The following is a 12597-nucleotide window of genomic DNA, read 5'->3' as shown; positions in this document are numbered from 1 at the left end:
CTACAGAGATGCCCCAGCCTACAAATCATATAACAGACAGAAGGGAGCATGCTTGTTTAGTGCAGCAAAAATTGCATCATCATAATTTTTTGATTTTTTTTTTTTCTCCAGTGAAAATGAAATGCAGAAAAATTCCTCTCCTCTAAAATCGCGACAACAGTTACAATATGATTTCTTTTTTGCAAATTGTGCAGCCCTAGTTTAAGGTACACTTTGAGGGAATTGTCAGTCACTTTTTGCAAACCATATTGCCAGTGAAAGTGAAAGCCAACCCCAGATTCCCTTTTATGTTAGAATAAGCGTTATCTACTTGGTGTTTTGCCTCGCTGTATTTGCATTTTTTCAACACTGTGTCCGCAATTTTCATAGCTTCCTCCTGGATATATGCTGCTTACGTTATGGCACCTGGTTGCTACCTTTTAAAGTCCTCACCTGTGAGCTGTGCCCAGAAACATCAGAAACACAACAAAAGCGAAGAGGGGGTCCAGTGGATCATAAATGATGCTTTAAAGAGATTACTTACGTGTGAGTGTACACACTGTTTTTTTAGGAAAAATTCTGCACAGTATACCTTTACAGTGTATGTTTTTTTTCCTGCTTATTTTTTTTATTTGATCGTCTGTTGTGTATGCAGTCCCATAAAAAAAAATGGGCATCTGTAATAGGCATTGCAGTAATAGTGGTTTCTCAAAGTGGTTAACATCTTTTTATATGAAGTGAAGCCACACTTTGGGCTGTTTCTTCCCTCTAACATGACTCCGTCTTGTTGCAAGTTTCCAGCAGTGTAGACGCTTGAGTTTCACATTAATGTTTGCAATGCACAACTATGAGAAAAACACTGGTATTGATAAAGGAAGCTCAAAGGCGTATGACTGATGGATGGGACAATTAGGAACTGTTCTCAACTGGAGACGGTTTGCGATTCCTATCCCTCATTTAAAATGGAGCATTTAAGGAAGTTTTCTCTTTGTCTCTTTATTGTAGTTTCACTCAGTGCTCTCTGCCGCTTTCAGTATTTGTGCTGTTCTTTCTTTCTGTGTCTTGTTTTAAAATCAATCCACACACTTCTCTCTTCTCCGTCTGTTTGACTTCCCTCCCTTTCAGCTGCTCTCCCTCTACTTCTCACTCACTAATGGATTTCATGTCATTGCCTAGTTACCTGTGACAGTCGCTTGTAACCTTCATCCTCCATCTCTTTATCCCTCTCAGGAGGATACCATCCGGTGAAGATCGGGGATTTGTTCAACGGGAGGTACCATGTGATCAGGAAGTTGGGGTGGGGCCACTTCTCCACCGTATGGCTATGCTGGGACATACAGTGAGTCACACACACACACACACACACACACACACACACACACACACACACACATTGCATAGTACAGTATAGCTGAATCACAAGATACACACACACACACACACACACACACGTCATGACCCAGAAAAATCACTCAACACGCCCTGTCACACACACACGTGCACACGAAGGCTCCTCTTGCAGTCCTTCACTTCACCTTGCTCCCTCTGCTACACACACACACACACACACACACACACACACACACACACACACACAGGCACATACATCACATCACATAAACCACAAACACCAAACATGCACCTGTTGACACAAGCTGGCACGTTACCACAACGACGGTTGCAACCAACACCATCCTGTGCCACTGGCACCAAAGCCATCCATTTGCACTATTATGTTGTTTCTGTGTTCATGTGGCAACCAGGGTGGATGAATGACGGTGTCATTAACTCAGTGTCACCTTTCCCTGACTCACACACACACACACACACACACACACACACACACAAAACTCATTTACTCATGTCACTGGTGTTAATTACACTAATGGCGGTCATAAACCAGCCAGTTGGAGTTGGATTACTTTACACACACTGTACAGTCAGTCACAGTCCTTGAAGGTGAATATTAAGACTTATGTTGTCCTCTCTCCAAACTCCTAACGTGAATAATTTACAGCTTTACTGTTTTGGTTCAGTCTCACTTCCCTAATAGCATTGTTTTCGGCCACATCAGGCAGCTGTGACTACACACTAAAGGGCCAGATAATTCTTCAGGAGTTGGTAGAGACCAAAAACAGAGCTAAAAGAGGGTGAATATTGGACTTATATTTGTCAGGTGCCAGAAACACGACTCCAAATGAGGATAATTTTGCTCCTTAACTGCTGCATGTGTCAGTTAGCAACTGTTTACTAAGAAGTTCGTCATAGTAACTTAAAAAGTGACATGTCAGTGAGTGAGTTCTCAACTAGAGGCACACCCAGAGGCTCACATTCACACCTACGGGCAATTTAGAGTCACCAACTACCCTAACCTGCATGTCTTTGGACATGGAGAAAATCCACGTTGAAACGGGGAGAGCATGCAAACTCCACGCAGAAGGGCCTTAGCCGCCTGGCATATTCGAACCCGGTGCTTTCAGACCTAGAGTTGTCTTGCTTTGGTCTGAATCAGGGACTAATTTTGTTACAAAGTTGCGTAATTGCCTAGAGTTAGTTCGTGTTCTCACGGCAGCATTTATAAGCGGACCAGATCAAATGCCTTGTGTGAGAAAGCTGCTCTTGATTGGTCAGAATTTCCATGTGGGAAAAATCCAGGAAGTAAAGCAAACGTTGAAGAAGAGTACACTTGCAAGATAAATGTGACACTTTCTAATGTCACAATGGAGGGACAACTACGCAGGTTGATTTTAGCGCTGCTCATCGTGGACTATATTGCTGTCATTGTTCATTTTAGTCAAAGCATACAGTTTGAAAACGAGGCGCGGCTCCAACTAGAAAACAATGTTTTGATGCATTGGATGTGCTGAATGTGCATATTAAGGCAGTACAGGAGGAGGTGCACATTAATAATCCTCCAGGACTGTAACATGCTCATGTTTAACCCAAACAATGTGTCATGTGACTGCAGTTGGTTCACATCAATGTCGGAACATATTCTCACCTTAAACGAACCGCACCAGATTCGTTTGTAACCGGACGGAGACCACCTCTTCAAGAAGGTCTTGGCCCGACCCAAGTGCCATTGCTCTGTTCACACCTGCCCAAACGAACCGCACTTAGGGGAAAAACAACTTGGGTTTGACTGAACCGAACCACACAGGGCAGGTGTGAGGCTACAGTGCCAACCACTGCATCTCTATGCCGCCCAAACCATGTTGTACCCATAACAAAGCTCAATAATCATAAAATATATCGTCCATCTTTAATGGAAACCCTACCGCAAAACTTCAGATAGCGTTTACTAAATTGCCATTATCTGTTGTCATCACATCGCATTGCCTTTGGGTTATTTATGCTGAAGTAGTGTTCGGTCTGGTGTTTGGCTACTGTGATATTTCACCGGAAATAGTATGCAATTCACGTACTGTTTGTTTCATACTAAAGTTTCAGACATAGTAAAAACTCTTACATACTGTTAAAGCACACTAAATAGCATGATAACAGAATTTTGGATACAGCTTGTATGTAGAAACACTAGACACAGCCTCAGACACCACCCTGATAGCTATAAACTTCTGATTATTAAAGCATTGTGAGCTAGAGAACAGTACCATTAGTGCTAATGTTAATTCTATGTTATGAAATGCCACATCGTCACATTTGCATTTCCAATAGCTGTGTGGGCAGTGTGAACGATAGCTGAACAAATGTGTAATTAAGGAATGGTGAGGGACATTTTATAATATTGGTCACGGATATTAATATGGACACATTAATCAGCAAGCCATTAGAATGAGAATGACGGCATGTGTCTGTGTTTGTCATTTCAGAGTGAAGAACTTTGTGGCGATGAAGGTGGTGAAGAGCGCCCAGCATTACACAGAGACGGCCCTGGATGAGATCAAACTGCTGCGATGTGTGAGAATCTGATTAGTTTGACATTTAAGCGTTTATGAATCGTATTCTTTTCATCTTCCTTTGTTCGTTTGTTCCGTTCTCCGTCGTGTGTTTCATTATCTTCTTACTCCTCCATAGTATCATTTTCTCATCCTTTTTCATCCCTTCCCTCTTCACGCCACTCTGTTTCTCTGTTAACAAGAAACACTAAAGATACACTGGTCATTTATCTTGCATGCTAGCTGCAGAGGACAGTCATCTTAGAATCAATTTTTCAGCATCTTTATCTGCCACATCCATCTCCCTTGTCCTCTTCTTTTCCTCTACCTTTCTTATTCTTCTTCAGTCATCCCATCCCGTCTTTTTTCCTTTTTTCATCGGTCTTTCTTGTCCTTCCCTGCTTTCTTTCCCTTCTTTTCTTTAATACTCTTTGCTTCTATCTTGTCTTTATCCGACTTCATCTTCTGTTCCTTCTTCCTGTCATGTTTGCTTCATCTCTTGGTTCCTCCAGGTGAGGGAGAGCGACCCCGCCGACCCCAACAAGGACATGGTGGTTCAGCTGATAGATGACTTCAAGATCTCTGGAGTCAACGGCATACGTATCCTGATCAGAAGAGTGTGTGTGTGTGTGTGTGTGTGTGTGTGTGTGTGTGTGCGTGTGGGCAAAGGTATGATAATGTGAGTCCTTGACGCTCAATCCCAGATGTGTGCATGGTGTTTGAGGTGCTAGGTCACCACCTGCTGAAGTGGATTATTAAATCCAACTACCAAGGTCTGCCGCTGCCATGTGTCAAGAGCATTATCAAACAGGTGAGAACACACACACACACACAAACCAAATACAGACAATGTATTCGTCCAACCAGCTGTGTGGCATCGCATTGTGCGCAGATGAACGCTGTTGATTTCGTTGTTGATGAGAATGATGCAAAGCCAAACTCATCTGCACACACTGTGATGCCACACAGCTGGTTCAATATCAGCAAAGTTTCCCTTTATATTCATTGTCTTGTGTGGCGATCAGCAGTGATGTGGTGGTTCACTTTTACACTGTGATCTGTAGCCTATAGTTCGGCTTTAGCTTCTAACTATCTTTGTCTTTTTAACCTGTTGTTGCTGCTGAGTCAGTTTGACATCCTGGATATATCCTTCAAACACAGACTGTAGACCCCTCTGTCTGCTTCTCTCTGGAATCACTCTTTCATTTTCTCCATAAACATGATAATATTTCTTCAGGGAGTGCAGTTAGTTACAGTGTGGGCTCCATGCTTACTCTCGCAGCTTGCTGGACATCACAAAGGAGCGGAGCTTAGCAATTTGTCTTTCAAGTTTTACAAGTACTGGTGGAAAACCCAGACATCTGGCTTTTAATTTTATTTATGTGTATTATTTTCCATGAAACATACAACAACTTCAACATAGTGTGTAGCATGGTGTATACTGTCAACTTCAACTTCACTGATGCCACCGTGACTGTCAGGTCAATCATGTCACGCCTGTGTTACCCTCCTGACCACTGTCTGGACAAAGACATGCTTATTGACTGCATCCTTCATAACATTATAAGAGTTTAAAACATGGAAAGCAATCCGTGAAGTCATCTGACATTACTGATGATTAGTTATGTAACTTCTGCAAATTGGTGGAGTTGATCTTTTTGATAGGGGTGACTCACAAGAGTCAGCTCTCCCACGCTTAGATCTAAGGAGCCCGATTTGACTGCCAGTCCCACAATGAACGGTGGCAGTGCCAGGAAGATGTGGTTCTGAAACAAAGGATCATTCAGTTTGGGCGTTATGGGAGTGCTGAATGTCTGATTTTACGCAGAACTGCCTGGTTTCTTTCAGTGAATCATTATATATAGCCTAGTTTGGTATAAAAGTATCGATCAGAGTATTGTATACGAACGTAGTGCTAGCACAGCACTAAGTATTTTTATGCTTCCTCCCCGATGATAGCTGTGGCCGGAGGCATTATGTTCGTCTGTCCGTCACATTCCTGGGGCGTGATATCTCCAGAATGCCTTTACAAAATGTCCTCAAATTTGGCACAAATGTCCACTACGACTCTAGGAAGAAATAAGCTGAATTTGGGGGTCCTAGATCAAAGGTCAAGGTTGTTGTGACCCCATCTGTCTCTTTCTCACACAATAATTCAATAATGCCTTGAGAGATTTTTTTCAAATTTGGCTCAAACTTTCCCTCAAACTCAAGCATGAATTGATTAGATTTTGGTGGTCCAAGGTCAAAAGTCAAGGTCACTGTGACCTTGCATCCATCTGATTCTTGTGAATGTGATATCTCAAGAACACTTTGACAGAATTTCTTCAAATTTGGCACAAACATCCACTTTGGGTCAGGGGTGAACCATTCTCGGAACCCATCGGCTGTATTGGGCCTCTGACTTCCGGCAGACGGCGATACAGCCTCTGGGGGCAGACCCCCGATTTTTTGGCATTCCGGTTTGATTTGGGCAGAGGATGCGAATTTCCGTTTCCGACTTCGGTTTATATGTAAGTAAATATGCTGAACCATTGTGATGGATGCAGAGTTTGCAGTGACGCCAATTATGTTCTGCCTCGGACCGTTTAACCCAGCAACAGCTGCAGCCAGCTCAAACGTGATTGGTCAATATCACGCGGACTACAAACAGCCTACAACCGGAAACCAGGGCTCTTCCGCTCTTCTTCCGGAGGCTGTACTGTATATAGAGACTAGGGATGAAAAAAATAGATGGTGGTCAAAGATCAAAGGTCACTGTTACCTAGCGTCAGTATCGGTCTCATTTCTTGAATTACATTATATTTTAAAAAGTACAAAATTTGACACAAACATCAACTTGGACTGAATAATGAACTGATTAGAATTTGGTTGAAGGTCAAAGTTTGTGGTTTTTTGGCCATTATTCAGGAATTTATATGCTTATTGGGACAAAATTTCACACAAATTTGTAATAGGATGATGATGTGATGACACTTTATATCCAGAAGGTCAAATGTCTCCACGCTTCACTGTGACATCATAATGTTCTGCAAAAACACTTGTTCTGGCCATTACTTAATGTCATAATTCAGAAACACAGGGGGAGACATTTGGTCAGATATGTGTTTAATGTGTTGATGTGTATTACAGGACAGAGACTTACAGTATTTCTAACTGTAAGTCCTCGGGGGGAGGAGGTAAACTTATTCATAGACTGTTAAAGCCTGACTTAAGAGGAAAGACAGAAAAAGTGGATGACCAAATATAATATATAGAGAGACACTCAGACAGCTAAATTCACACCCTATACTTAGGCCTAATAACACAGAGCATGCTTTTGTGCACACTTCAGCACCACTGCCATCCTAAGACGCAGTGCTTTCAGGCGTTTTCCCCTCAGCCACCTGATGAGCATGTGAAGTTGTTGAGCCGTTTCAGCCGCTGCCAGCCTCCCGCCTCTCGCAAGCCCAGCTGAAGATGAGTAGAAATTAAATGAGACTTGTTCCCCGCTTCAATCTCAAAGCCTCTGGACAGAAAAACAAATGAGAGAAGCAACAAAAACATCAACAGCCTCTCCTCTCTGGCCTCGGAGAATGACAGGCATTAGAAGAATGGCTAATTTGGCTCTGAGAAAAGGGAGAGAAGGAATGAAAGGGGGAGAGATAGAGAAGGAGAGCCAAACAGAACAGTGAGTGCACAAACAAGAAGTGAGAGCGTGTTTTTCAGGAATAAAATGTGCGTCTGTTTATCTGAATGTGTTTGCAGGTCCTGCAGGGTTTGGACTACCTCCACACTAAATGTAAAATCATCCACACGGACATCAAGCCCGAAAACATCCTGATGTGTGTGGATGACGCCTTTGTGAGGCGTATGGCCATGGAGGCAACCGAATGGCAGAAAGCTGGAGCCCCCCCACCATCTGGATCAGCAGGTAGACGCACAAACACTCACACTATGTGTATTTTAAAGAAAATAGTGCAACATTTTGGGAAACGTGCTGTCTTGCTGAGAGTTAGATGAGAAGAGAAACTTCATATTTACTGTAGAGACATAAGAGAGTTCGATCCTACCTCACTCTCAGCAAGAAAGCCAATCAGGGATGCACCGACTGGGAAATTCTGGCCAATACTGATTTTTAAAATTTCAGTTTGGCCAACAGATGATACTGATGTATTTCTTATGTTGTGTATTCCCCTTTTTGTAGCTGAACTGTTTCAAAGTCATTGAGTCCTTCATTACACATTTCTACACTTTCTTTGAACGAACACAAATCAAATCATCAAATTTACGAAGCAACCTTCAACACAACCTTTTTTTTTTTTACACAAAGCCAGATCCACCCCTTCAGCCGCCACAGCTCCAACCTCTCATCCAAATATGGTCAATTCTGACACCAAAAAACCAAGATGGTGACGGCCAAAATGCCAAACTCCTCCTGACAAACTCTGAAGCTACGTCCATTATTTAGTTGCGGCCACCAACTGCTAACAGCTAACATTAACTAGCTCTCCTCGTGCTGATGTCAACGTGGATTTGTTGTTCACAATGTTGCATTATCAGGTAAAAAATTAGAAGCTTCCTCTGACGTGGTGAGTTTACTGTGTGTTTTTGTCCCAAAGGCTCCCTGGGGAAGATCTCCCCAAACACATTTTCTATTATACCCTGGACACCGTTAGTCTTGAGCCCTGCCTTTTGGTCTGCACACAAGAGAAAAACATAGACCGCTGCCATCAGTGAATGTTATTTCATTTGCTGATACACCGCTGGCCGTCAACAAGGCAGATATCGGATACTGATGTTCAGCTGATAAACAAGTGCATCCCAAAACCCAATTACAGTATTTCCCAAAATATATAACTATTTCTGAATGTTTCAATTATTTATTCATTTTTTTCTCAAAACTTTGTCACTGAATTAGCATTTATTTCACTTGGTATTTAAAGCTATGGTCTACGTTTAGGAAGATTGATCATTATTATTAACATCATTTAGATGGTGGTTATGGCCCAATAGTGCTAGCTACACAATGTGAAGAGCAAAAGGAACCAAAAAAATCCATTCTCTCTGGCGGCTGCAGGCCTGCAAAGAAATTGACCAATCACAGCCATCCAGTCCGCATGGGAGTTACTCCTTGCTCAAATTTGCGCTCTCTTGCTCTTACCCTGCGTCCAATCCGCCTCGTCCCAACCCCCCTCCGCATTTGAAAGTTTTGGTTTGCGGTTTGTAAGGCCCTGAGCGATTCAGATTTTTCAAATCTTTCTCATCGTCTTTCTAAATGTAGACCATAGCTTTAAAAGTGAAAGCAAAATAGGCAAAACTAAATTTTTTGGTGTAACATCTAATGTTGGCAGTGACGTAGCTCCACAGAAACTCAGCATGCTGTGAAATCCTGATGTTTCAAGTGAAGCCTCTTCATAGAAATCTGAATTCAGATTGCAGGTAAAAGAGGAAACTTACAGTAGACGTAGTAGGCTACTACCTGATTTGAAATTGGTATTCATCGTAAATGCAAATTCTTTTTTTATATGTTTAATAATAAAAATTTCCAATCAAAAACTTGTTTAATATCACAGTGCGCTGTAAAGAAATTCACAGAGAAGTCTTTTCTGCCTCTTAAGTTTCTCCCCTTTCTGTACCACAAAGAGACATTTCTTCCTTTTTCATCTCCTGTCACCGAGTTCCTCCGCTGAAAAAAAAAAATTCTTTAAAATAACAGTCTTGACAAACTCGACATGAACCCTGTCCTCGCGGTGAACCCCCCCTACGAGCTGTCTGTTGCTTGCATCAGCCGATGGAGTCTCTTTGAGCCTTAGGGTAACCAATTATGCTGCTTACATTTCTACACAATTAAAGTGAGGCATTAAACTATCAACTGTCAAAACAGAAGGGCTCGCTGGTGACAGAGTCGGTCTGTGATTGAAGGGGCAAAATAAACAAACGTTTTGATGTCATTAACAGAAGTGCAGATGTGTGTTTTATAGCAAAAATATATTTTATTTTAGAGATTTAAGATTGAAGATATATAAAGGATAAAAATTGCGACACACTTTGAATTGCTTGAGGTAAAACACATTTAATTAGGAATATTTTTGGTGTTTGATGTATTATTGTATTTGCTGAGCTGCTAACACGTATGAGTCAATCCTGAAATGAATGTTTTTTTTACACCGCTCCATCTGTTAACCATGCATATTTATGGAAAATATGAAAGACTGAGTATGTTTAATTTGCAAATATGTTTGGAAATAGGCAGGATTTATACCTTGAAATATTTTTATACCGCAAATATAACTCTGCTTTCACTCCTTTGAGATTGAGTCTGAATATTTCAACTGGTGTCAGATGATGGAGGTGACAGAATACTGCTCCATATAGGGGCCGCATTCTCAGACATGAGAAGAATAAAGCATTAATATTATGGATCTGGGACAAGCGGATAAGGCTGTGGGAGTGTGAAAGATCTCTTTCTTCATTTGTCTGTAATTCTCTCACTTCACCTACAGATTCTGTACGTCTCAGGCCTATACAGGGAGCATGTACAGAACCTGGAGAAGTCTTTTTTCCAGGCCAGTGGAATATTGAATGTAGTGTGAACTCGGTTGTTTGAGGGATTGATGTTGGGGAAACTTTGAAGCCTCTGATTGTTGTTGTTTTTCTTTATGTCCGTCAGTTAGCACAGCCCCCCAGCTCAAACCGGTGAGTACAACAGATGTGAGTATGAAATGAGAGGAATGCACACACACACAAACATAAACACACACACAAGGTCAGAAATAAAGTACATACAGCATATCACGCTGTTTGGTGTGACTCCTGTAATAGCTAGAGGCACAGGGAGTGCACCAAAATATTTGTAGGATATCCTGAAAATGCCTTATTAGATCTACTCTACATTAACAAATATGTCTGTTAATCACTCCTCAGTAAATGGGGTAGCGGCAAGACTTTTAAGACTTTCAAAAATACTGTACTAGATGCAGTAGAATTTGAATATGTTTCATTGCTTGTCCCTGTCAGAGGAATTTGACCAAACAAAGTAATTTCATGTAGCATATTGTTGCTGTCCTTTGAAAACCATGTTTCCTCTAAAATATCAATAAACATAAACTAAGACATGTTTTCAGCTTTGTGACAGTTCATTTTTCATGAAGTGGTACATTTAAGCCTAAAGTGAAATCTTTAGTATTTCTTTTTAACATTAATTTTTTATGACAAATAAGCAGAATTTCTTGTTAAAGCTCAGAACAGACATTCTTAGTTATTATTTATGAAGAGTTAATCACTTCAAGCCTCACAACTCTTAGCAGACTTTGATTTAAATGTTGCTACGTCTCTTAAAATAACCAAAACCGTGATAACTTTGTCAGAAAATTGTGCATTCATGTACAGTAGGTCCCTGACCCGCCATTCCCAGACAAATTTACGTGTGTGAATTACTCTAATTCACACGTGTGCAGTGAAATGTGTGACATAACGCTGAGCCTCACATGCAAGTTTGGGTTGTGTTCTTTCTGTTTTAAAGCAGGTAGAAAAAAATAGAGGCCTTGGGTCTTATTTTTACATTTTTGTGTATGCACAAAACCAGGCCTGAAAGAGGCGTGTGCCGCTTTACATGCAAAATTTGTGGTATGTAAAAACAGACTTGGGAGATTTGGGAGAAACTGTAACTAGGGCCTGACTGATATGAATTTTTATCGATAACCGATATATCGGCTGATTAAATTTTTACGTTTTTCAATTTAAAAACCCCCGAAATACCTGCTTTTGATGGCTTAAATATAGTTCAAACACTCGTTACAAAGATATAAATTGAAGGAAGAACATTTTACTACTTTTAAATACTTTTATTATCAGAAATTGTGTGGAACAAGCAGCATATGAACAATTTGAACACAAAATAAATCAAAAACATGATGTGCAAAAAGGCAGTAAACCTCTGGGAAATAAAATAATCATTCAAAGTCTATATGAATAAAGACATTCACATGTATGTTCACAGTACCAGAGTTCTTCCTATTATTGCAAATTTAACAGAGGTAGGTTACAGTGCAAAAAGTAACACAAGGACATCATTTCTAAGTAAAACACCATATTCCCTGCATTTTATTAGTGATGAAAATATAAGTGTTAACACTGGCGTCAATTGGCGAACTTTTGGCCGATTGCCGATTATTCTCTAATGGCTATAATCAGCCGATTAAATCGGCTGGCCGATAAATCAGTCGAGCCCTAACTGTAACCCATGCTTACGAACACTTTGGAGACAGGAAATTGTTGACACAGATGGTGAGGTGGAAGCCTGATTATAGACACATTGTAGAATATTTTTTGGCGCACACCATTTTTGGCTTTTGTCTGTACACACATCCTATGCACTCTATTATAAATGAGACCCCTGGTCACTACTTTCTCCAGTTACAGCTAAACAGTAGACTAAAATGTGTTTATGAGCAAGTTTAAGGCATGAAATGGGCAATGCAGTAACGAAATCTTGATTCATATCTGACCAGCACTGCCTAGTTTGACAGTTTGATCTAAGTTTTGTAAATCTGGTCCGTCGGAGCAGAGACTGGTGAAGCTGCTCTGTCTATCATCGTATCAGACTCACCCCGTATTAGATAAACAGTTGTGATTAGCCTGCCCAGGATCTGACTGGGTGGAAGTCTGTTTGATCGGGAGGGGACCCGAGGCATCTGCCAGAGCAAATATAGCAGGAGATTGCAGATTTGTCTGGTTCCCA

General features: G+C 41.1%; 1 protein-coding gene across 5 annotated transcripts in view; it reads left to right on the top strand.

Moving 5' to 3' along the window:
• The window catches only part of srpk2 (SRSF protein kinase 2), a 119331-nt gene that overhangs the window by 85451 nt on the left and 21283 nt on the right, over positions 1-12597 (top strand). For 3 of the 5 annotated variants that reach the window (XM_049574350.1, XM_049574349.1, XM_049574352.1), the window contains 6 exons: positions 1210-1318; positions 3810-3897; positions 4388-4475; positions 4580-4686; positions 7623-7788; positions 10528-10568. In XM_049574350.1, the coding sequence (XP_049430307.1) occupies positions 1210-1318; positions 3810-3897; positions 4388-4475; positions 4580-4686; positions 7623-7788; positions 10528-10568 (599 nt within the window). The remainder of the gene's footprint in view (positions 1-1209; positions 1319-3809; positions 3898-4387; positions 4476-4579; positions 4687-7622; positions 7789-10527; positions 10569-12597) is intronic. The other 2 variants (XM_049574351.1, XM_049574354.1) reach the window with 1 other exon arrangement.

This window comes from Epinephelus fuscoguttatus, linkage group LG4 (genome assembly GCF_011397635.1).
Source record: "Epinephelus fuscoguttatus linkage group LG4, E.fuscoguttatus.final_Chr_v1".
NCBI lineage: Eukaryota > Metazoa > Chordata > Actinopteri > Perciformes > Serranidae > Epinephelus > Epinephelus fuscoguttatus.
This window is presented reverse-complemented; position numbering and strand designations above follow the sequence as displayed.